Here is a 26,388-nt window from a genome sequence, read left to right as displayed (position 1 = left end):
TTTTTCCAAGTGTTTATTTTCACTTTTTAAACATTTTTCCTTGTAAATATAATGTACAGTTTTACCCAATTATATTGTTTGCATATCAGATATTTAACTAAATAATACAAGAGATATTTTAGAAAGAAATTGGAAAGTTTGCGAAGTTTGTGAACTTTTTTTTTTTTTTTTTAAATCCAGGATGCACACTACTGAGGTCTAATCTCATTATTACCTAATACTGATATTCTGCACCTTGATGTAAACTGTAACACTGGTTTGAGGGCTGGACTGCTCTAGGATGCGTACTGGAGAATTAAAAACAAATGGAAAATACATGAAATACGTAACTCTGAACTCAGTAGTTTAATTATCCCAAAGGAGCTTTTGAATAAATTAAACTTTTCTTAAATTGGGGTAGGATTACCGTAGACAAGTTTGTAACTGCTCCGTCCCGCTTCCTTTTCCAGCGTGTAAATTGACGGGTACGGAGTTGGAGGCAACCCGCTGCGCCTGTTCTTTGTTCACCTGCTTTACTTGTGTTGCTTATTTTAATTGCTCTATTTCAAACATGAAAATAAAAATACAACCAAGCGGTTTTGAGCCGATACAGACTGCATACAGCGCATGGTAAGGATTATTATCATGCCAGTATTTGTGCAAATGTTTATTTATTCAGTGAAGAACTGACGTTTACTGAGCTCGCCTAACGGTGCTTTAGTAGCGTTTTGGGTCAGAATTACTTTTATAGTGGTACATTACTGACTCATTAAAAAATAAAAATCTGAAAAGATATTAAAGAAAATAATAAATTGTATAAAGCTATGTTAAACATGAGGATGGCTTAAGTTCACCAATAACCAAAGGTGTATTCTACAACATACAGAAATCCACTCCATAGTTCTAGTGTTTGCTGCTTTTAAATTGTCATAAACTGTAACAATAGTAAACCCTTTCAAATAAGATTTAATTCATCCTGTCGGACAAAAGTATCTTTAAGATTAAATCAGTGATTTCCAGCACACTCCTGTTTCAAGAGCAGCAAAAAAAACAAAAACAACAAAAAACAAAAACAAAAAAAAACACAACCCTAAATTGTTCCCCTTAGGATATGAACACATGCCGCAAACCAACTGAGAAAATATTCACTGCAAGTCCAAGTAACTCAATTAACCACAAACTCAACTTGGATTAGTCAAAGTCTAACTTTTATTGAGACAAATTATTCATACTACAGAAAAACAGGCTGCTGAAGAAGAGGCTACTAAATATGCTGTGCAATGTACAGAGTAAGTTCAAGTTAAGAAAATCTAAACAAGAAAAATCTCAAATGACTACAATATGATGCAACATGACGAAATTCCCATTTCAATCCATGCTTTGGGGGGAGAAAAAAAAAAACAAAAAAAAAAAATAACTGTCAGTATAGCAAATAATTTGGGTGTTTCCCCGCCACTACCACTGTTGGTACAGGTTTACTGCCGATTTGACAGCTTTTCACTGACTTGGTTACGGTATTTGCAGGTACAGAGCAGCATGCCATTCAAAATGAGATGTTTCTCTAGTCATTAAACAGTCATAAATAAAATAAAAATGAAATGATTCCGTAAAGACCACAAGAGTGGCCAGATTGAAGTAACATGTAGACGTTCAGTCATTCTCATGCTGACAATAGATTCAAGCTCGAAGAGTAGAAGCTTAAATGCAACTAAGGCAGTAATATAGTCTTTGTGTGCTAAACTTGCAAAGCTTTAAAAATCATCTTCATATAACCAGAAACTAAGACACCAGTGGCTTACAACCAGCAAACACATACACAAATGTGTCCACAAAATACTGAATACTTAAAACCTTAGAATGTTTAGACCCAAATGTGGTAACTGTAACAAACATCCATTTCCTCAACTACAGCTAGAGTGGAAGGGCCCTCCCACCTAACACTGTGTGAGAGGAAAACATGCTCCAGACATAAATGAGTGATCTCTGAATCAGAGTCAAGAGTAAACACAAAACACTGAACATCCAACTAAATAAAGACCCCCCCCCCCCCCCCCCAAAAAAAAGTGGATTATTTAATGTGAGGCACTTTGTTGTGATTCACTGATGATGATTGGACGGGCAGGGTTGAGTTTGCAGTCGGTGTTTGACTCCGTGTGGGTGGTTGTCTGGTCTCTTTATCCTTTCTAGTAGTTTCCTCTGCGTTTAGTGCTTCGGTATCATTACTGAAGACTGAGCCATCGACTGGAAGAAAGAAAATATGTTATTACCAAAGTGTGTCACTGACACAGAGTGAAGGAGCCTTTTCTATATTTAGGAAAAGTCGTTGTCAACATTGTCTTTAAGAAAGTACTCATTTTTCATCAAACGTTAGCACTGTCATTAAAGAAAGTTTTGAAGAGAAAACTAAGGAAATTCAGGCAGTCTGTGCAAAAAACACTGGGATACAGAGTGTTTTTCAAAATTTTAATTAATACATGTTTATCATGGTGCAAGTACTGCAAGAGATCCAACATAGCACAATGTGTCCTATTGTCTGAGTGAGCCCCCCCTTTTAGAAAATCATCTTGTTAATAGGCTCCCCCCCCCCCCAAAAAAAAAAAAAAAAAAAAAAAAAAAAAAAAAGCCATGCACCATCAGGTTTTGTTATTCTTTAGAAATGCTGAGAGAAATAAGTGAGATCAAAGTTCACGATAACCAGATAGAAAGCAAACAGACCCTCTTTCACAACTTGCAGAATGGAAATGAATCATCATAAAGCTGACGGCTTACTTTCAATGTATTTATTGTCTGAGCCCAGTCCATCTGACTAATCTGGGGTATTGCTGTTAACAGGATACTGCTAGCTTTGTTTGCATTCTCCTTCATCGTCTTCAGTACATTGTCAACACAGACCTAGGACGAGAAGAAGAAAAGAGAAAAAAATGTATAGCAGCCATTTAAGAGGAATCACTTGCAATGGTGCAAATTTCACTTCCTTTAAAATGTCACAGCCACGCATTTCGAAAATAACCATCTTGGTGTGTATTTTTATTTTGTCTACTTTGAGTGAAGTAAACACTCCTCTGTGAACAATTCTTGAAAGCAGAGCATGATGTAAAGACAGGCACCATCTTGTAAAATCAGAGCTATTATGAATAGATTATGTATACACTTTAAAAGAACGACAGTGTGAACTCACAGTCGCTAAGATGTAACACACATAATGTGGCCTCCTCTTTACTCAAGTCACAATTGCACAAAAACGCCAATAACCAGTTCAACATAATGGTGAATAAAATCCACTCAGCTGAAAAATGACACCACCCACTCCTCCCGTAAAAGGCCAGTGCGGTTAATGTAGATGTCCGCTTTCTCAAGAAAGATACACTTTCATATTCTACATGCAACAACACATAATTTCTTTTGCAGCTATGCATTACAGGTGTAATTTTTACCAATTTGAAAACAAAAACCGATGATCTTTAGTGTGAAAATACTTTCTGCATTACTAAGGTGGTGTGTGGCTATAATTTACAAGATTATTGTGAACAGTACTCAGTCCCCCAATGTGGAACCAGTTTAGTGCATTTCCACAAATGACTGGAAGTGATGCTAAAAAGCCGGCATCAGTAGGGCAACACAAAATTGCTGAGCTAAGAACCACCAAAACCAGAGTCGTGTGTGTGAGAAATTCACAAATGTCTGGCAAATGGAGCACATGCTTGTCTTCCCTGTAATGTTATCCTTTAAAAATAAATTGATAAAACCTTCAATCTGGCACCAAGGCACAACTGACTGCACCTTCACTGTGCTGGTGGAAAAAAGGTATGTGAATATGATCTTAATAGCACTGGTTTAGTAAAACCATATTTAAAAAAAAAAAAAAAAAAAAAAAAAAAAAAAAAAAAAAAAAAAGAATTAAAACATTCATGTACGAGTGCAGCAGAAACAAAGCTACTGGACAACACGGAGAGCAGTTGATTGTGAAAGTACCGGCTTAACCAAATCAGTCACGTCAGGACCTGTGAGTGAGTCACAGCAGTAGGTGGAAAAACAATATTTTGCTCTTTGCACCTGTACTGGGATTGCTGCGTACATTTTACAACCATCACCTGTGCTCTGAAATTTAGTGACTCATTACATGGTTCAGTTTCGAGCCTACTGAACCATGTATACGACACTAGCAATCACTTTACTCACGTGGCTAATGCAATACAATGGAGGAACTAAAAATCAAAACGGTGAAATAAGCAGTTATACCGCACAAACGTGGAGTTCTCATTCCCATATTCTTGTATAAATGCAGTGAAGTATTAGTTCATAATCCATTCTGAAATTCATTCAGCCACAACTACAGTGTACATTACAGTAAGTTGCACAACATTACTTCCATCCTGTGTACCTCCTGTAACCTTCATTAACCCTTCCCTTGAGTGCTTGTTTTTATGTCACACTCAATGATTAGGTTCATGTTTTTGTGGTATTTGTCAGGATGAAGACAGTGTAGCTGATGACTCAGTGTGACTCAACCTCCTCTGGCAGGGCTTCCACCGGAGACTGGCAAACAAGCCGACTGGTTGGAGAGGGACAAGGAGGGGGGGGGGGGGGGGGGAGGCCAGGAGGTAGTATCAAGCTGCGAGGGAGTGAGAGGGGGGGGGGGGGGGGGGGGCGGAAGGATGTGGCGAGCATTCTCTAACAGGAGGGGGAAGAGGTCAGCTGCAGGAACTCGGAAGTGGAGTTGTGAGTTGGGCTGGATCAGTTCTACATAAGCCGGCGCTCGCCCACACGCAGTAGATCAACTGCATAATCCAGAGCGCCTGACAGAGGCCAGGTCACTCGGAAGCCATAAGAAGCCACAGATACTTTTATCTACTTATGGAGCACAGATGTTAAAAACCTCTAACCCATCATTTATTAGATTTCAGTGTGGGGGAAAAAAAAAATAATACTGGACATCTATACTGATACGGACTGGGTAGTGTGTGAGGAATGAAAGGATGCCACATAATTTGGAAATGATCAATTTGAAAAGTATCAACCTACAGAGAGCTGAATTCAAAGGCATCCTGAAGATCAAAAGCAGCGGACTAGTCCATTTTGCTGACATTTCATTACTGTAATTCACACTGGTACTCAGTTTGGCCCCCACATGCTTGCCCAGCGATGTTGGACCATGCTCCTAATGGGACAATGGATGGTGTCTTGGGGGATCTCCCAGATCACTTGGCTCATGAACAGCCTGAAATGAAACACAACTGATGCCTAATGACAGCTAGGGTGACGCTCTCTAGCTAATCAGAGGCATTCACACCAGTATCCTGCTGGAGGTCACTTTGGAGCTCTGGCCGTTCTTGTCCTGTTCTTCCCTGCACAAATGAGCAGATACTGGTCCTTCTGATGGATTTGACTTTCTACAGCCCTGTTCAGCTCTCCTTGAGCAAACCTTCTGGCAATAGCACGCATCAATGTGCCATCCTGGAGTTGGCCCACCTGTGCAACCTCTTTAGGATCCAGATATCCAGGCCTCATGCTAGCCAAATGCAAAACTAGTGCAAAAACAATCAGAAAAGATGAGGTTAAAAAAAATAATAAAATCAAAAAAATCGGTGGCCTTCACCTGTAAAACCATTCCCCTTTTAAGAGTTGTCTCACTGTTGTCCCTCTAGTGCACCTGTTAATTTCATTAATGCCAAAGCAGCTGAGACTGATAAACAGTGCCCTCTGCTACTTAACTGGCCATATCATTTTTTTTTTTTTTTTTACTTTAATTGAATCGAATGACTAAAATTAAATGGCTTAAAACTAACCCATTAACTCTAATTACAAAAAGGCAAGACTAATTTTGTTCCCAGAGCTGAACACTGCAGACGTGACAACATGTTTCTGTACGAAACGAGTGTTTATTGCTTTGGCATCATAAACATATCAGACTTTGTTATCTCAGAGGTAATCTGGGAGGACTGGATATAATTGCACTGAAATTATTTTAGTGCGCTATTTGACGCAAGAAGTGGACGTGCGTTTAAATTGTGTTGCACAAAAGCAACTGAGGGAACTCGTGACCTGGCCAAGGCTGACCTCGCACAGCTTGCCAAGATGGCCTTTGAATGAGCTTCTGAAGAGCACCATGGAGTTAAAAGGTTGTCATTGATTCTACCTGGTCGGCCAGCCAGCAGGAAAGTTCCCAGAGCTGATGTTGTGGTATAAGGCAGTTTTCTATTTGTTGGTAAATTTTGTTTTCCATTGTAAAGAAACAAAACCATGTCTGCAATGCGTAAAAAGATGTTATGATAAGCAATACTTAGCTTGCTAGTGTCGTCTTTGTTTTGTTTTTTAAATGTATCAACACAAGTCATCAGGGCATGTGCTGGATCAGGCTGAACAGGGTGACTGTCGTTTAGGAGGGTTTGAAAGGTAAACTCCAAAACAGTCTGCTGCGCTTGTTGACATTTAGTCACAGTATTATGAATCTACATACTTTGAGGTGCGATTTGTGTCTTTAAGCTTTGGCATAGGAGAATGATATGCATATTCCTTAATCTCCCAAAAATAAGTGTATTGTTAAGAAATTAATGTTAAAAAGTGATTTATTTTTTCAAAGCCAAAAAACAGAGAACTTCACCTGCAAACTCTGCTGATCACAGCTTAGCAAAGATAAAGTAAGGGAGCCAGTTTGAGGATTGCAGAACAAACATGATGATTAGGCTGCAAATAAATGATATAAATGCAACCTAATGCCATTAGCTTTATGCTACCCTTTTCTTAAAGTTGTGCAATTATCTTCAGGCCTAATATCAAAAAGCTTACACTTAAAATCAGTCATATTCATTCAGCTCTTAAATAATGCTCTTTAATTTCGTCGTGTAAAATTAAAATGTTTAGGTTGGCGTTTGTTGTGCAGTGGGCCAGGGAAGAGGCACGATGCACCGTTAACTGACCCACTTTAACAGGGCATCATCCACTGCCACTGACTCACAAGACAAATAAAAGCTTGAAACATCAAAGTAATAAAAACGACAGTTAGGACCTCTGGCCCGCCACTCACTGCTTCCTCGTGCTCCTTCCAACAGTCATAGTCTGTTGCCATGGCAATGCTGGCATAGCACAAGCCAGCCTCCTTGGCGAGGACCGCCTCTGGCACGGTGGTCATATTGATGACGTCAGCACCCCACTGGCGGAACATCAGGCTCTCTGCCCGCGAAGAAAACCGAGGCCCCTCGATAGTCAGCATGGTCCCTCGCACATGACATTTGACCCCCAGACTCCGCGCCACCTCCACCAAAACCTGCAGGGAATATCACCGTCATTCTGGAATAAATCACTAACCCCCAAGGTGGGGTGGCAACTGCTTATCTGTATGCCGTTTCAGTCTACTGCAGATAAGCAGACATTCATTCTAAACACAGACGCTACCCCCATGAAAACACTGTCTCTGAAGGTCCATTATTTTTCTTGACCAGGAGAAGTTTTTCATGTCAATATTGGAAACTTAAAGACAATTATGGTTTTATTCAACCTGGTGCATTCTGTGGCCCGAAAACAAAACAACAAACAGTAGGTAACCAGCAATCAGACAGTAAAGCCTTTCCATCAGCACACAGCAGCAGATATCCCACGTTAGTCGAGGTTCCCATTTCTGGAAATGATGCGGGGTTAATATTTGTTAGAATGGTACGTTGGTTCAGTCGAGGGTGCTGCCACAGCAGAGCCCGCAGAGGACAGGACACACAACTCACCACCAAATTACCTGTATTACTTTCCCATCCAACAGGACATCGCTTAGACTTGGTGCTAGAGAGCTGGCAGGTTAAAGACCATTTAATGTCCAGTTTGACTGCATCGGATATTTGTGCTCTCATATGCACCTCAGTCATGTAACGTCTAGAAAAGCATCACAAAAAACCTCCTTTACGTTGTCAGACAAAAAGACCCACAGTGATGTGCACTTTATGCTATCAATACTTACACTGAATGAAAATAATCACTTTAGGAGAATTTAGTATACAGTGGTCCCTCGTTTATCGCGAGAGTTGCGTTCTAAAAATAACCTGCGATAGGTGAAATCCGCAAAGTAGTCAACTTTATTTTTTTTACAATTATTATAGATTTTAAGGCTGTAAAACCCCTCACTACACACTTTATACACTTTTCTCAGACAGGCATGAACACTCACATTTTCTCTTGTTTAAACACTCAAAGTTCAAACCTTCGTAGAAAAATAAGTCCAGCATTATAGAATGAAACCAAAGATCAGACACTATTCTCAGGTCCAGAACATGGGAATAGAGCAGCCGCCAGAGAATTCAACATTAATGAATCAATGGTACGGAAGTAGAGGAAGCAATAACAATGAGATGAGTAAAGTTTGACTTATCTGACTGTTTTGTTTCGCTTAATGCGCCCTATAGTCCGGTGTACCTTATGGTCCGGAAAATATGGTAACTTCTACCTTCCTTTAGCATGTCCAGAAGTCCAACTTTTTGTGCGATGATTAGCATCTTCCTCTGCCTTTTGGGTGTTATCACGGGTGCTTTTGATGGTGCAAAACGTTTTGTCGACATTGTGTTTGTTGGGGAGAGAAAACACACAGTGCAGCACTTCAGTCACACACTGCTAGCGATCGAAGATTTATGTAAATTTGACAAGCTGAACGCATTCTGTACTGTACAGGAGACACGGCATGAAGGAGATTGACTGACAATGGTCTACAGCTGATCAGGACTCAGAACACAATGCACTATTTTAAAAAGAAAAAAAAAAAATCTGCGAAACAGCGAGGCTCTCAAAAGGTGAACCGTGTTATAGCAAGGGACCACTGTACTGAGCAAAATTACATGTCAGTTACAAAATAACAAGTTTGACGTAGGACGTGTTTAGATTTATAGACTTACCTCTCTAGTTTTGTTGCAGAAAGGCTCAGCCATGGGGATATGACAGACACCTGGGGGACTGGTGGGCTGACCATCGTAGAGTGTTTGAGACCTCTTGGTTGTCCTACCAAACAAACAAAACAGAAAAAAAAAAAAAAAGCAGATTTGTTTCAATGACAAAAATATAAAAACACTTAAAGATGTAAGATTAATAACTTTGTTTCTTTTTAATGAGTTTATCTGACCTAAAGTTGAGAAAAAGTGTGAAAAGATATGAGGAATAACTGCAGAAATACTGGGAATGGCCATCAAAATCATTCTAGACAACATGTCGACATGAATGAGGTACAGAAATCATTCATTTCATAATCAGGACTATTTGGCTCAGAAATCTGCAAATTTTTGTGGCATGACCAGTTTCACAGCAGTCAGGACTATAAACATCAACAGAATGGAAGAAGGTCTCAAGCTTCGCTATAACAACCGACCTAAAGTTTTCCCTTCCGCTGAGTCAGTGCTGTTGCAAGAGGCAAAGTGCCAGCCTGTGTCCCCATGGTTCTTCATGGCAATAGGTCAGGATTGCACAAAAGGCTGATTCACTTATCCAAGTGACCTGAAAACATCAGGATTTCTGTGCTCCATGTAGCCTCTTAGCTTCTTTTGTATAAAGGGAATTCTGTGTGGATGCAGTTTGGACAAAGCCATGTTCTTCAATGTAGAAGAAATTTACTTCATATTACTGATTTACCAAAGTAGCCACTGTTTGCCTTCATGGCCACTTTGCACTTGTCTTGTACAGCTTGCCAGAAGTGACTTTGTGCACATTCACATGATTTCCTTTTTAACTGTATTCAAAAGCATTAGCTGCATCATGCTGAGGTTCTGCTGGTATATACCAAACAGACCCATCTGACTACTTTAGTAATCCAAAAGGTGAAAGATTACGTAAGTGAAAGAATTGTGATGATACATTGATGGTGGCTTCAAGCAGTGGTCCTGCATTATACAGCAATACACTTGCAATGAAAGATACTGACCAAATAACCAATCAAAAAGGTATGCAGCATGAAATGACGCGCTCGTCAATGGGACACCAGCACTTGTTTTTAAAATAAAGAGGGGAATTCCAGCCATGCATCAAATCTGATGATTCACGTATCAGCACACACTCCACATTGCTTTGCCTCAGTGTGCTTTGCACCTTAAGAGAAATCTCATACTTGGAAAAAAAAAAACAAATCATGAAATGGAAGACAGAGTTGCCTCGGCTGCAGATCATTGGTTTTGTTTTCAACATGCATGACTAGAGCTAATGTCAGTGCTTCCCAAGATTTAAGTAGACGCATCAATTGTTCAGAGAAGGCTGTGTGACTGTTTTAACTGTTACACGGAATAATAAGGAAAGACATGTTTGGGACAAGGAACACAATGAATAGTGGAGACCTGTATGTTGGTCAAATAAGCCATAATGTTGTTTCTAACAAAATGCAGTTAAAGGTGAAATGTTGACATCTGCAAGAGTAGTTTTAGTTGAAGTGGGTGTGATTGTTCTTTGGGCCGTGCTGGTGACATTGCTGGCAATTCATTTCAGATCTCAACACTTCAATGAACAAGTGAATGAACACTTCCATCTCGTTACTACTTCAGCAGGACATTAGCATAAAACACACCTACAGCCTGTGTAAGAACTAAAGGAGGAGAATTAGAGTGCTACACCTGACGGATCCCAATAAAGGAGTGCTTAATAGGGATCCTGAGACTTGAGCCTAATTGGACCACAGAATAAATAAAAAGCAAGAAAAAATGCTGAGCATGAAAAGTCTCTTAAATGCTCCAGGTGATGGCCTTATGAAGCCGTTTGAGAGAAGAGTGTGTGCAGAGCTTTTATGATAGCAAAAATCTGACTTTCAAGCTATGCCAAAAACTCGTCCAGCCAAAGGTTCTGATACCCCAGCACAAACAAAGAAATATATGGTGTATACACAGAGGATTGCTGTGAGTTCTACATTGCAGAAACCAAAACACCATCAGCTTTGAAGAATGAGAGGAGAAGAAAAAAAAAAAAAAACAAACAAAAAAAAAAAAAAAAAAACCCCACCCACCTTTACGCCTTCTAATACTCATTTTTTACTCTGTGCATAAATCCAGATGTGGCATTTAATAGTTGTAATGTCTTTTTATATACAGCTGACTCATGGCACAGCTTATTTGTTCCTTCCCCCCCCCCCCCCCCTTGGGGATTACCAAATCCTAAAATAATTATCTTAGAGATCCAAAATATGAATGCTACTGTCAGAAATCTTTTAAGCTGATGCCCAACCCCATCTCTTACTCATAACCCTGGCAGTGGAAGAATAAAAATCAGTGTTTGAAAAGAGCTCCAGAAATCTGTGTCTCAGTTTAAAACCATTAAACAATGATGTGCTGGATAAACAAGGAGATTAGTACAATGCACAAGGCTACAAAAAAAAAAAAAATCTAGTTATTATGGTCTGGTGTTTCATTACCATTTTTCACTTCACAATTGCCGTTGTAGAAAATGGCACACACACCCTGTAATTATCAAACAGTATAATTACTTCAAAACTATACAAAGAATGTTGTTTGATCCCTTTTCTGGGTTCATCCTCAGGTTCAAACCAAAGTCCCTACTTGAGTCAGTTTGAACAGTGATAACAATCAGGTTCCAAAGCAATTTAACCAGTTACCCTGCACCTGAATATTTCCTGTACAAACATATCTGAAGTATAAGAATGGATGAAGGGTGTAGGGGCTCTCAAACAGGGTGAGGAGCTCAGTCCTTTGGGATAGTTCTCAGTAATGGGCTCCGAACCAATGTTCCCTCTAAGCTGCGCATGTGCGCAATTGCGCACTGCTGGCACGGTCTCTGCGCACAGAAAATGTGCGTTGCGCACAAAAAAAAAAAAAAAAAAAAAAAAAAAAAAAAAAAAAATCTCTAACCCGAATTGAAATTAAAATTAATACTTTAACAATTCTGTTTTGCAGTGTTAGTCAGTGAGTGACTGTCTGCGCCCGTATGGGATTAGAACGATGCCACCTTATCCCATAGTCCAGCCAATAATGCGATTTACATTCTTATATACGCAGCTAATCAACGTCGTTGACAGGCTATGACAGCGTCCTTATGTGCCGACACCGGTGTTTTAGCTAACAAAGCGGCGTGGCTGATGTGAAGTGAAGCCACGTTAATGACAACGTGGACAACCATTGTAGATGTGAGCAGGACAGACAGAACTACTGACAGAAAAAGTGGAGTTTTTTTTTTTTTTTAATAAATCGTGTTGATGGGCCACGTAAAACCAGAGTTATGATAAAAAAAAAAATATCTGCAATGTTTGGTTTCCTTGCTGAATACTATCGTTGTTTATATTTACTGCGGGAAGAAACTGTAAAAACGGCGTTTTATGAGAAAAATGCTTGAAAGCGCTCTCCGCCTGTGAGCAAAAACAAACTCCACCCCTCTCTCCCTTTCCTATTCGTCCAAAAAAGTACCATGTCGACCAATCAAAAAACTGATATGGCAACGTGACATCTAGTTGTTAAGAAACGGGGGGAAGTTTTAGGAGTGACGGCGGTGCTTTGAGATGTGAGACGTTTAGCGCAAATCTTATGTAGTTAGTGTGTAGTGTAGTTTTGTTGTGTGTGTCAGAACAATGAGGCGACTGCTGAATGTTACACGTGTTACAGCAGTGATACATCTTCTGTTGTCAGGCCTGCAGGTACCAGGCTGTTGTTCTCCTTTATCTCATAGTGGACAGAAATTATTTTTTGAAGTGGCACAAATAATTTGTGTGGCATCAGATTTGATGCAGAACAGCTGATTGTTCTGTAAATAGTTTGAAATGTTTATTTAAAACTGCCTTGGCTGCATTAAACCCCCCCCCCCCCCCCCCAAAAAAAAAAAAAAACAAAACAAAAAAACAACATAGCTGCAAAAATCTTTGTTTGCCAAACTGAGTAACCTTTTTGAAGTAGTAACTATATAATTAATTGCCCAGTATTGGTCATTATTAGGGATGGGTATTGATAAGATTTTCACGATTCCGATTCCATTTTCGATTCTGTTTAACGATTCAATTCTTTATCGAGTCTCTTATCGATTCTTATTTTTGAAAAAGGAGAACACTAAGGTCGATTAGCTTAGAACTTTGTTTTATATCTTCTCTTTGAACAAGATAGAAATTTAGGAGTAACATGGCGATCGTGGCTCAAGAGTTGGGAGTTCGCCTTGTAATCGGAAGGTTGGCAGCCTCGCCTCTGTCAGTGCGCCCCAGGGCAGCTGTGGCTACAATGTAGCTTGCCATCACTAGTGTGTGAATGTGTGTGTGGATGACTGGATATGTAAAGCACTTTGGGGTCCTTAGGGACTAGTAAAGCGCTATATAACTACAGTCCATTTACAAACCCAGCAGTGAGACCTTAAGAGATCCAGCCTACGGCTCTTCAATGGGGTGTCACAGGGTCCCCAGGAAAAAACATTGTAAATGTAAAATAAAATAAATATTCTTCTGTAGCAATAAAAAGTATAACATAAATTATTCTGTAGCAATTACACAAGAATATCCAGTAATGTCCCTGCCTACAATTAAACACATTCACTTACTGAAAATCGGGGGCATCTGCTGCGGCAGCCTTTTACCACAAACTTAGTCACTGCTCGGTGACATTCGTCTATCCTGGCCTGAAAGGAGACTGCAGCGAGAACTGCCAGCATCTGAGCCAGACTCTGTCTCTCTCATCATGGTCACCTAAATGCACAGTAATGGCAGGTTTTGTAATAAGGCAGATCGCGTTAACATAATATGCACTGTTAGTTGATTATTTACCTGCCGCATTAACGGGAGAGGACGTGCAAACGTTACCGCTGCTGCTGGGTTGAGATTCACGAGTCCGGAGCGGAATTAAAAATACGACATTCATTTAAGGTCATCGCGTGTTTTGTGAGCAAATGCTTTTGCATATTCGTAGTGTTTCCTCCCTTAAATGAAATATCTACTTTGCAAGTTGCCCTCAACTGGAATCGATAAGGGAATCGTTTGCAAAAATGGCAAACAATTCCAAGGAATTGAAACAGTGGGAACCGGGTTTCGATACCCATCCCTAGTCATTATATACTATATTTTGCAGACAGAGTTACAGGACTGTCTCCCAGACCACAGACTCATAATACAAGTCAGAGCTTTATAATATAAATAAAAAATAAAAAAATTAAGTTGTGTTTTCGAAATTGGATTAGTTATTTGTACTTCCAATAGTGTTAACATACTGCACAGGTGAATGACTAGAATTTTTTACATTTTCATTGTAAGTGGGCTAAAGCAGTTAATTAAAAGAAGTCTAACATAAATGTAAATGCTGTAATTTGATTATTTTAATAAACCATGTAACTTGGATGGATTAGATGCCGGCGCGACCACAGTGCACACGTCTGATGTCGTTCAGAGTGGTCCAAGGGACCGCTCAGGGAGTTTGTGTGTTCGCTCAGACACGTGAAAAATTAGAGGGAACATTGCTCCGAACCCATCAAGAGGAACCAGTTGAGATGGTTCAGGAATCTGACTAGGATGTTGCCTGGACGCCTCCTAGATGAGGCATTTAAGGCATTTCCAACTGGAAGGAGATTCCAGGGTACAGCCAGGAACAACTGAAGAGATTCCATCTGTTTATTAGGTCAGAAATGTCCGATGGATAGAGATTGATGAGGTGGCCAGACGGAGACAGGTCTGGACATTATTGCTTAGACTGACCCTGCAACCCAAACTCATAAGTGGCCAAAGAAGAACAAAAAATAAATAAAGCAGTAAAGGGTAATTTTAATTTCTTCAGTCATGGCACCGATCTTGTGGCCCATTATTAGGTAATGGTGCCAATGTCGGCCATAATGCAACGGAATTGTTCATGTGGCTGGGAAAACCTGCAGTTAGTTTAAACAAAAACAAAAAAAAAGTTGTTTGGATCAGTGATGAAACACTTATTGTGCTGAAAACACTGAATCTACATGAACTACATAAACTTTTTTCCTGGATTATTGAGCGCGCATAAAGCAATATAAGACGAGCTGCATCCAAAAGCAAAAGCATTTGTTGTAAAGGCTAAACTTAGAACCTGACAGTCCGTAGATGCATTTTAAAAGTACAATTTAGCACAGTGTTAGCCATGATTAGAATCTGACAAAGTAAGCTCTTATAGTGACCATGTGGTTTGCACACAACAAATAAGCAGAGGTGATGGCATGAAGTAAAGCCTTCAGCAGCACAGCATGCTGTCACATGCTGTGGGACAAGTCTGTGCATGTCCCAACAAGCAACTTCCTCATTTCCGATAAACAGATCTTGTTTGTTCTTGATACTAGTAGTTTATCGACTTCAACAAAACAGGCAAACCCACATGCAAACTCACTCATGTTGAAATTCATAATAGAACACACTGACATAAATTAGGGAAGGCAGACTACAACTTACCTCAATTCAGCTAGATGCATGCCAACTCATGAGTCATAAGGAATCCTTTTTACACCTCTCAATGCACATATTGTGCCATTTAATAAAATCTCTGCTGTCAGCTAACTGAGAGAACAACACTCCCACAAGGTCGTGCTCTTGGTACGCTACAGCAGAAGTATGTGTGTATGCCTTGAGGTCAGAAACAGCTGACAAGCTATTTTTTCCCCCCTCCATGAAACAGAAAGAAATTATCAAGGTTTACCAGCAAGTGTGTTTAAGCAAGAACTCAGTCGCGTGCTACAGTTTTAACCACAGCCATACAATACCAGCGATCACTTGCAAGCCATAACCCTTTTATCTACGTCCCCCCGGTTTGTTTTGTCATATATCATCGTATCTCAATGCTTGTTCTCCCTCTGCTCTTTCCCTTCACCTGAAAAATAAATAAAATACTGTAGAACATGGCTGCCCCTTCCTCCCCACCGTCACCAAGTGCTTCCTAACCAGAGGCTGTTTTCTCTCTCAAGTAGGATTTTTTCCATACAATACAAAATAATGAGCATTAAAGATGAAGCTGCAAATTCTTGTGGATTTTGAGGGATAAAACAATACTAGACTCAGTTTTTTTTTTTTTGTTTTAGAAAGTGGTTTGACACTAAATATCAAAGTGCATATATGAGTGTATTTATTTGCATGTTTACATCTATAAAATCCTCAAAATACTGGATCTTTATTAGTTTATTACTTGGAGATGATTTCTTTTAGTCAAGTATTTTCAGTGCACGGACAGAGACACTTAAAAAGAGTCATCCTTATGTCAACAAGGTTACTCTGAGTCACACTTTGACTCTGTTGACAAGAAGGAAACTGACAGGTTATAAACCAATTCAACCTGTTCCCATGAATATTTACTGCACATACCAGTCTGTCTTTAAAAAGCCAACGATCAGTGTTCAGTCACTTGTCCTGTTACTACCGGTAATTGTTGCACGGATACTAAACATTCCTTTCAGTCTGTCTATAGATAGAGAGATCTCTCTATGATATATGATTCCATCTAAATTCTAGTGCCATCATCACATCAATTTCATACCTGTAGCTCCACCAGATGAAAATGGAGACTGCTTTTTATTTGCTCACTGCCAATTTTATGAATCATGCAACTAGAGCACAATGCGGTTCTCTTCCTCCACCTCCCACACGCTTTGTTAACTAAGGATGAATTAACTGAAGAACTATCACAAAAACCCATTTATATATTCTCCACCTCATTGACAAAGTTGGAAGCAGATGGAAATCAGCTTATTTTTGTTCTAAACTTGAGTTACAGTTAACATTGAGTCTATGGGGGACTGACTCACTTTTAGAGTCAAGGCCCATTCACACAGCAGCATCCGGCATTTGCTGTGCTAACCGCTAGCTGGAGCAAATTGCCCAAAATTTGTGTTGTACTTGCTGTTGCACTCCGCCAATTTTTTTGCACCCACTCCACATGTACTAGATGCGCTTCCCGGTCATTTTAAACCCTCCATCTGAAACCCTGCAGCGCACACACACACACACACACACACACACACACACACACACACACACACACACACACACACACACACACACACACACACACACACACACACACACACACACACACACACACACACACACACACACTAAAGTTTGTATCTCTGATATGCACAGAATGTTTTCGTTCATTGTGGGTCTGAACTTAGAGCAGGTGTGGGCTTAATGCCTAATCACCTAATCCAGCCCTAACTATATTCTTTATCAAAAAGAAAAAAAAAAAAAGAAGAAAAAAACACAAAGGTTTTAGGGCTAATCTTAAAAGGTAGAGAGGAAGTTTATGTCCTGAATCCAAACTAGGAGCTGGTTCCCCAGAAGAGAGGCCAGAAGGAGGATAAGACAGAAGTTGTAGTGTTTGATAGTCACACCCTGCTGGAACAACTAACTGATGCGTTAGGTCCCCTTGGTAGCCATCTCTCGCCCACTGTTAGAAACCTTTGTGTTTTCCTGGACAGCTCTTTCAAACCCGAGAAACAGATCTCCTCTGTCGTTGGGAAAAAATAAATTTAAAAAAAAAAAAAAAAAAAAAAAAAAAAAAAAAAAAACAACCCTGTTTCTACCAGCTGCGTCAGATATTTAAGACAAAGCCATACCTCCCTTCGTAGGAAAAAAGTTTATTCACACTCTTATCACTTTCAAGTTAGACTACTGTAATTCCCTCTACTCGGGCCTCCCATCTTCCTCTATTCACCGGCTCCAGTTTAAAACGCAGCTGCACCTCTCCTAACTGGTACTAGAAATTATGCCCACATCACACCAGTTTTAGCCAACATACATTGGCTCCCTGTAGAATATTGTATAAATTTCAAAATTCTCTTGCTTACCTTTAAAATTTTAAACAATTTGGCTTCCAGTTATCTATGCGAATGCCTCCATTTGTATATCCCTAATAAGGCACTTGGATCTTCCAATTAAATGCTCCTGACGCAACCGAGGTCTTTGCTGTCGTAGCTCCCAGACTCTGGAATAACCTCCCTCCTTATATTCGTTCCTCTGAGTCCATCCAGTCTTTTAGATTGCGTCTTAAAACTTATTTTAGCCTGGCTTTTGATTCAAACTAGTATGTTATTTCGTGGCTAGTTATGTTTTTGGTTTTTTTTTTAATCCGTGTCGTTTCCTGCCCTCCTTTTAACTGTTTCTTTTTATTCTGTCTTATGCTATTGCTCTGACCGACTGTGAAGCACTTTGGTCAACTTTGTTGTATTATTATGTGCTATAGAAATAAATTTTGATTTGGTTTTGATTTTAAGCTCTGCCTCCCATTCTACTTTTAGAAACTCTTGGAACCACAAGTAAACCTGCAGTCTGAGAGCAAAGCGCTCTGCTGGGGTAAAACAGTACTACCTGATTATTCAAGAGCTTGTTTGTTTGGAATAGGACTTCAAATGTGTTTGTTTATTTTGTTATTTAAAAAGGGACAGTGAAGTTTAACATACATCAGTTTTGTACTTGAACTAACGCCCATAGGTTTATAGCTATTGCTAATTTTCAACAATTGTCCCTTGTTGGGCTTACAATCAAAATAGGTACATTTAGCAATAAAACATACATTTTTATAAAACCAAATTACATCATAAATACAATTACAATTAATAGAAAATAAATTTAAATTAAATTAAAAATCATCAGTTAAAATGACTACATCTCTGATTTCCCTTTAACCAAACATTAACCTTCAATGTAAAGGATCTGATGTCTGTAATCAATTTGATTTCGGTTGGAAGTGTGTTCCACAGATGGCAAGCCTTTATGGAAAAAGCTGACTGACCGAATGTCGATCTGCAATATAATATCTTGCAGTTGCCGTTCACCTTGCTCCTAGTAATACAATTACCATCTTGTCTCTGGATGCATCTATTGAGACACTCTGGGGCCATCGTATTTATACATTTAAAAACTAATTTAAGAAAACAAATGATTAAAACTCTTAAAACTAAGTAGATTATATTTCTTTAAAATGTGACAGTGATGCCACCGAACAGATTTTTTTTATCCATTATTTTTAAAGACTGGTTATATAAGGATACCACAGACTGAATTGTAGATGGTGCTGCTTGGGTCCAAACTGTCATACAATATGACAAATGAGAGAATGTCATGGAATGCATAAATAACTGAGCTGCTAAGTGGGTATAGTGCCGAATTAACTTAAAACAATTCAGATTAGCCTTGACCGTCTTAGAAATCTTCTTTACATGTCAAATTTAAGATGTGAATCTAAAATTATTCCTAAAAACTTAAAATCTTTGACTTCCTTTATTTCTTCGTTCCCTAACTTGATTTTAAAATCATTAGATGAACTTCGTTTCCTAATAGAACAAACAGTTTTTTGTTTTTAATTCAATACAAGATGATTTTGTTCCAGCCATTTTTGGACATCATTTAGATGTACCATTAAGGTGTCTGCTGCCTCGCCAGGTGACTTAGCTGGTACGTGTATAACTGCATCAAGTTGGCAGTTAGCTTTTGGACAACTGGCAGGCAAATCATTTATAAACAAACTAAATAGCAATGGGCCAAGAACACATCCTTGGGGAATACCCATTCTGTTTTCCAACATGAACGACTTATCTTTATCAACCCTCACACACTGCTCTCTTTTGTGAAGATAGGACTCAAACCAATCAACTGCTTGCTTTGAAAAGTCAAATTTTATCAACTTGGAAAGAAGTATGTCATGGCTGACAGTGTCAAAAGCCTTTTTTAGGTCAAGGAACACTGCACCCACAACATTACCATTATCCTACTATTATTTGATTCTGGATTTAACAGGATGCCAATAAAGAAAAGCAATATGGGAGAAATGCGGTCTCCCTTTCTAGTCCCTGTCAATACTTATTCTGTGGCATTCTTGATCAACTGAAGGCTTTACAGAGAGTTTTTAGGACAACATGATAATCCTGAGTAATAATAGTAATAGGGCCGAGTACAATTACCTGAGTTTTACCTGGATTTAGATTTAGGAAATTAGAGGTCATCCAGGGCTTCACATCTCTTTAAATGGTGGGTGTCACCTGGCTTCATGAACAGATAAAGCTGGGTTGTCATATGCATAAATGAGACTGGTGCCTGAAATATCTGATACTATAAGAATGCACATTTGTGCTTATCATGAACGCCGGTGAACTCAAACAGGAAATTTCTTTAATGACAGTTATTAGTTTTGTTTAGGCAGTGATGGGGACAGTCAAACAGTCCATTTGAGAGGCTCCCCAGGTGCTTGTCACTGTGGTCTGCAGCACTACGAGGACAGCTTCCTGTGGTAGACTTTAATGCTTTCTATTGGAAAATTGGAACATTGTGCCGTAGGTGGCCACAGCTTAGTGTGGAGACTACAGACCAAGCCAAAACAGCAAACTTCATTAATATGTCGTTAGTCATGGTTAAACAAATATGAACTCTTTATTTATTTTAATGTAATCAACTGTCTATAGGTCAGAAGTTTTAAAATTTTGTCAAAAATCACTCTTTTGATAGTAAAACAACCCTCAGCAAAACATGTGTACCTTAGAAGCCTGTATACTCATAAGTATAGGTTATTAATAAATAATTAAAATCTTTCCAACATGCTTGCTGTAGTTGCATTTTCATTACAGTGATCCAATGTTTTTGTAGCATCAATGTAATTACAGAACTATTTTTTCTATTTTTTCTTAGTTTTTATAAATTATAAAACGGTGTTGTGAGGCAGAAGAAAAATATTTTTAGGGTTAGGCCAATTACCACCATGATGCCTATTTATGTGTGCAAATAAATCAAATTTGAAATAGTCTACTTTAATAAAAAAAAAAAACAAAGTGGTCCAATTGCTTTTAAAAAAAAAGTGTAAATAAATACATAAGATTTTGAAAAAGACCAGTTTTAAAAGGCATCAGCACGAGCACTTGTAAATTCATTAGTTTCCTCAGTGACCTATTTTTGAATTTGGAAGCCATAGCAAGCATGAGTCAATTACAGCAGTGATACATAGAAATAAAAATATTTAAATATAACAATTGTTCATTTCCATCTCCATCAAGTTTTTGCCAAAGCAACAGGCAAAAACCTCAATAGTTGCTACAGAGCCACAGGCTTGAGAACCCTGAATGGGATACTGTGGATGTGGTTGAAATATAGCATGTTATGCACTTAATTTTGTTTTAAAAAAAATAAAAATAAATAAAAAATAAAAAAAAAACCACTTATCTCTCCCTCTCCCTCCTAACTGCAAGCTCTAAATTGAAGAAAAACAAATTCAAACACCACTCTCACCATGCTCTAATGCATTGGTGTCAAACTCTGGCCCGCAGGCCAAATTTGGCCCGCAGCCTCATTACATTTGGCCCACGAAGCCATACCAAATTACTATTAGAGCTGGCCTACTGGTATTATACAGCTAATATATATATTGTTTAGTATTAAGCTTTGCTGTTCCATATTCAGTTTTTCAGCTAAACTTGTTTGAGTCTATAAGAAAAGATTCATTCTTATATCTGGAGGAAGATTTTTTTTTTCAATAAATATTAACGTTAGCCCGCGACCTTGTTCCATTTTGAATTTTGGCCCACTGTGTATTTGAGTTTGACACCCCTGCTCTAATGTGAACGTTATAATGAAGACGATTGTAAGACTTGTGGCAGACTAGACTAACATTTAACTAGGCTTATCCAGTAACCTGGCCAATGTGTTAATGTGAATACAATGTAAACATGGTATTCCGCAACAGAATTCTGCAAGCATGAAGTTAATTTCATAATTAGAAAACCCAATCACAGGGATTACCAGTAGCAGTAATCCCTGCGATATGTGGGAGGATGCACAACAGACTCACAGGATAACCACTAATAATGACTTCTGACAGAGTCAGTCTAGATATAGGAACAAAAATAAACATTTAGCAAAAACTGGTCTGTCTATATACTCAAAAGACAAATCTGTTCTGCTAGTTTAGTTCAATCAGTACACAGAAACTATGAATGCGCTGTCACACCATATTAATCTTTTAGACTTCCTTGAGTTATCGCATTCACAAGATTTTCAGAAACTTCACATCTGACCTGGAGCTTGAGGTCACGAGGATTCAAACTCATCTGAGAGTTTTAGTAGATACACCTAGCCATGCAAGAATGAAAATGTTGGGTTAAGAGTTTAATCTACATGTTTGATTGAAAGTCCTGAGTGTGGTGCAGAGCTCCTTTTTCATATTTGAATAGTAGAGGTCTTTGTTTATCTAAGAAAATAAAAAAATATCAAAACAATTTTCCCTATTCTTTTTTTGCCATCCCTGTACTGAACTGTTGATCAGCTCCACACTCTATACAGGAAGTGTTCATAGGAATTATCACCAGGTTTTTACTCCACCTACAAAAACGGGACACCGCCTACACTTAATGCTCTACTTTTCCTGAAAGAACCTAGTTTCATGATGTGTCAGAAAACGTATGTCTGAATCTTAACCTACTAATGGACTCGCAGAACTAACCTGTCAATGAACTGATCTATGATGACAATATCTCCTGGCTGGATCTCCTCCCGGAGGGAGCCACAGGCAGTGGTAACCAGCAGATGTGTACAGCCTTCTTCTCTCAGGGCCCAAATGTTGGCTCGATAGTTGACATTGGATGGCATTATGGTGTGTTGTCTCCCGTGCCTATGAATAGCACAATTCAACATTTAATACGTGTAATTTAAAAAAAAAAAAATCTATCCACACACACATGAAATAACTAGTATGTGCAAATAATACAGTTGTCCACTAGATGGAGAAAAAGGAGAGGAAATTTTCACAATTGGGAAAAAAAAAAAAAAAAAAAAAAAAAGAACACATTACCTTGCTAGGAGGACACAGTCCACATTTTTTATTTTCCCCAATATCAGGGCATCTGATGGCTGTTTAAAGGAGGACCAGGATAATTTATATATACACACACAAACTTCATTGTCAAGGCAGTACAATATTTCACAAGTAAGACAGGGCATAACCCAAATAGAGTCTAATATTTATACTACTTCACCTGGAGCACGACTTCAAAAGATACAACTAACCTTCCCATATGGTGTTTCAACATAGCGCTCAGTTCTTCCCTCCAAGATATCTGGATCATCAAGACCTGAACCCCCGATTATTCCAATCTGAAAGATATGAGAACAGTTCATAACTTCAGTCTATAGAATGAATCTCTTGAAACACGTTTCTTAAAAGACGTTTCAAAATAAAAAAACAAAACAAAACCTCAAAGCAGCTAATTACATATTTACTATCATACATGTGAAGAATGGAAGTACAGAAGATATATTGGACAAAGGATGTTGAAAGGAAGACCACAGAATTGATGCAGAAAAAAAAAAAAAAGGAAAAAGAACAAAAAAACGAAAGAAAGGAGCCGCCAACAATAGTGCCAAATTTGCCATTTATTAAATGATTTAATTTATACTTAACCTTTCACTATATTTTAATAGGAGAAAAACTCCATCCAACAGCTTATTTCGTGGCTCATTTATAATTTTTGTCTAGAAAATGTTTAAATGTAAATAAGTGAAATATTTTAAGAATGTCACTAACTACTAGGGGTGCAACGTATTGTTGTATCGTATCGATATTGAACCGTTCGATACAGTGCTTTCGGTTCGATATGCATATGTATCGAACAATACAACATTTTTAATTTATTTTATCAACTTTCCTTCTGACGATGCTGTCTGTGTTGAGCGCTCAGTGGATCTGTGCTCGACAGTGCAGCCTAGGCGGAGTAGTCGAACGCAGATTCACCGAGCAAGACAGAAGTTAAGCTCTTGTTGGAACATGGCAAGTTGAACCTCCCCCACCCTCATTCAGATCTGGCGTTTGGAACTATTTTGGTTTTCATGTGACGTATGACCCTGAAGGTAAGCGCGTCATGGACAAAAGTAAAACAGTATGTCGATGTGCCGTGCAATGCTCAATTACATTGGTGGGAACTAGTGCGTTAGCGCAGTTTGCTCGTTAACGCGTTGACGTCGTCCAGCCTGACACACAGGGCGATCCGCGGTAGCTCGTTAACGGAGAACGAGCCGTGTTGTGGCGTTAACGTCATTTTGACGAGATTAACTCTGACAGCACTAGTGGGAACACAACGAATATGACTGCACATTTACTCCGACATCATCCTAGTGCAAAGACAAGTGGAAGCAGACAAAAACAACAAGCAGGCATGCTACAAACTTTACCTGAGTTATTTAGACAGCCGTTAGCACATGATTCTCCTTATGGGGACCTGATATGTTTAATATGCTGCTGAGAATATAGCCCAGAAGAAGCGTATAGTGTAGTGAACTGTACTTTTGAGTTAAAATATATATTTATAATTTTAATAAATGACAAATCAAAAAGGCATTAACCTTTTTTGTATCGAAAAAAATATCGAACCGTGACACCAAAGTATTGAACCGAACCGTGTATCGTTGCACCCCTACTAACTACATAGTCCAAAACAATCATAGGGTTGACACAACATCCCTCTATCAGTTTCAACCAAGAACTGAATATACTTCACAACTGCTTAGCACACACCAGTACACTGTCATAGCTAGTGCAGCAACTCCTGCAGCATAAATACTATTGTTGCATATTTGGTGGCTGCTCTCTGGTCATAAAGGGATAGACATGGTCATTAACATTCCATAGTTTTAAGTCATTGTGGCAGTAAGGACAGACCTGACCACATATTCGCTCTTAAATACATGTTTATTCCGGTTGTCGTTTTCCTTAAAACAAGCCCGCAGCTTTCCAGCTGCGTCCTACACACAACAACAACCAACTCTTCAGGTCCCGGCGCGTTTAATAGGGAGGCGTGATGAGCTGATTGAGCTCAGGTGTGTCTATCTGCCCCACAGCTGCGCCATGAACCAAGTATGTGACTCACTACCCTACAGGGCAAAACATACCTTGTCGTGACAACCAATAGCGGACAGTTAGATGTACCGCAAGACAAGGAGGGGGGAACACCTGTTTCTGCTTGGATCATCTATCCATGGATGAAAAACAAAGATATGAAGAGAAACTCCATATTGTGCCTCAGCAGCTCTAGTTAAATCGTTGAAAGTGGCAATGCCTCTCCCAAAGCTCCAGTTCAGTGACATCTACTTGCAACTTGTAGAGAATTGATCACCTTACACTGCTGCCAGGATCTGTGGTTTCAAAGTATGAACAGCTACAGGCATGTTGATGGGTGTGTCCCAGTACCTCCGATTTCACTTGAAAACTACGGATACTCATGTAGATTGTGGTGTTTAAACGATGCTCAGTTAAGTACTAAGCGGGCCAAAGTGTGCCAAGAAAATATCCATCACATTACACCACCAGCAGCACCTGAATCCATGCTTTTGTTGTTTACACCACATTCTATCCTATCATCTGAATGCTGGAGCAAAAATCAATACGCAGACCAGGCAACGGTTCTCCAGTTCTCTATGGTTCATTTTGGTGAGCTTGTTCCCATCACCTCGAAGTAGATTGGTCTTTTTCCTCTGACCTGTAGCATTAACAAGGCACCTTTTCCCAGAGAAATGCTGCTCACTGGATAATTTCTCTTTCTCAGACAACTCTCTGTAAACTGTGGAGGAAAATCCCAGTAGACCAGCCTGTGTGGCACTAACACAATGTCACGTTCAAAGTCACTGAAATCCCCCCAATCTTCCATATTCTGGTGCTCAGCAGGTCATCTTGAACATCCATCTGCATGGACTTGCTTCCATTAGATTGCTAATTACACATTTGTGTTAATGAGCAGTTGAAAAGCTGCTTGCACAAACACAGCAATCAATTTCATTCCCCACTTCATCTTTCTGATAAGAAGTGTAGTTATGCAATGTTTTAACATGCTTCTTGTACTGAGCTTTTATGACCTGCAAAGTTTTACACATTTTTTGATACCCTGCTGACAGCTGTAACAGTACAGCAGCCGCGTGCACTTACTCTGGCCACGTGCCATACCAGCTGTACCTGACATAATCACTCTTTAGCTTCTTTTAACAGTACGACACCTTAACAGAAATCAGTACGTTAGCACCTGAATTTTATCTTGTATTATTAAGGCAGGGAGCGTACTTTACAGACTTGTAAAGCTTTGCTAACACGGTGCTAACGGTTAAGGGCTTCTCCTGGCATACCTAACGGCGCCCCAGCAGCCTTTAAGTTACATTTTTCATGGATGTTTCTCCTCTGTCAAAGACAAACACACAGCATTCAATCACTAAAACGATATTAAAGTAAATGTTAATACCTTAATAGGTACAGCGGATGCCATAACGACAGTTTTCTTGCTGTTAACAGTAGAGCTAGACAAATTCCGGCTTTTATACATCCGAAAGGAAGCGGGACATCAAATTCCTCTTCCTGTTTGTTTGGGGTTTTTTTCCAAAATAAAAGCAAAGCAACGTTTGATTATTTTTATGTATAAAACATCCCTGTTATAGTAATGTTTGTTCTGGTCATGATGTTTATATATTTAAATGCACAATTAAAAAGAAAACAAGTAATGAAGTAATCGTATGATTGT

At 39.1% G+C, this 26,388-nt stretch overlaps 1 protein-coding gene across 1 annotated transcript; it reads right to left on the bottom strand.

Moving 5' to 3' along the window:
• Nucleotides 1-1,165: 1,165 nt before the first annotated feature.
• mtap (methylthioadenosine phosphorylase) lies at nt 1,166-26,212 on the bottom strand. Its single transcript, XM_026171200.1, is given in 9 exon segments — nt 1,166-2,220; nt 2,749-2,871; nt 7,004-7,243; nt 8,850-8,952; nt 22,335-22,502; nt 22,683-22,741; nt 22,898-22,984; nt 26,113-26,187; nt 26,189-26,212. Coding segments are annotated over 9 exon segments (918 nt in total). The 3' UTR covers nt 1,166-2,181.
• Between the last annotated feature and the right edge of the window lie 176 nt (nt 26,213-26,388).

Source organism: Astatotilapia calliptera, chromosome 6 (genome assembly GCF_900246225.1).
Source record: "Astatotilapia calliptera chromosome 6, fAstCal1.2, whole genome shotgun sequence".
Taxonomy (NCBI): domain Eukaryota; kingdom Metazoa; phylum Chordata; class Actinopteri; order Cichliformes; family Cichlidae; genus Astatotilapia; species Astatotilapia calliptera.
Note: the sequence above shows the minus strand (reverse complement) of the source record. Positions and strands in the feature narration are given on the sequence as shown.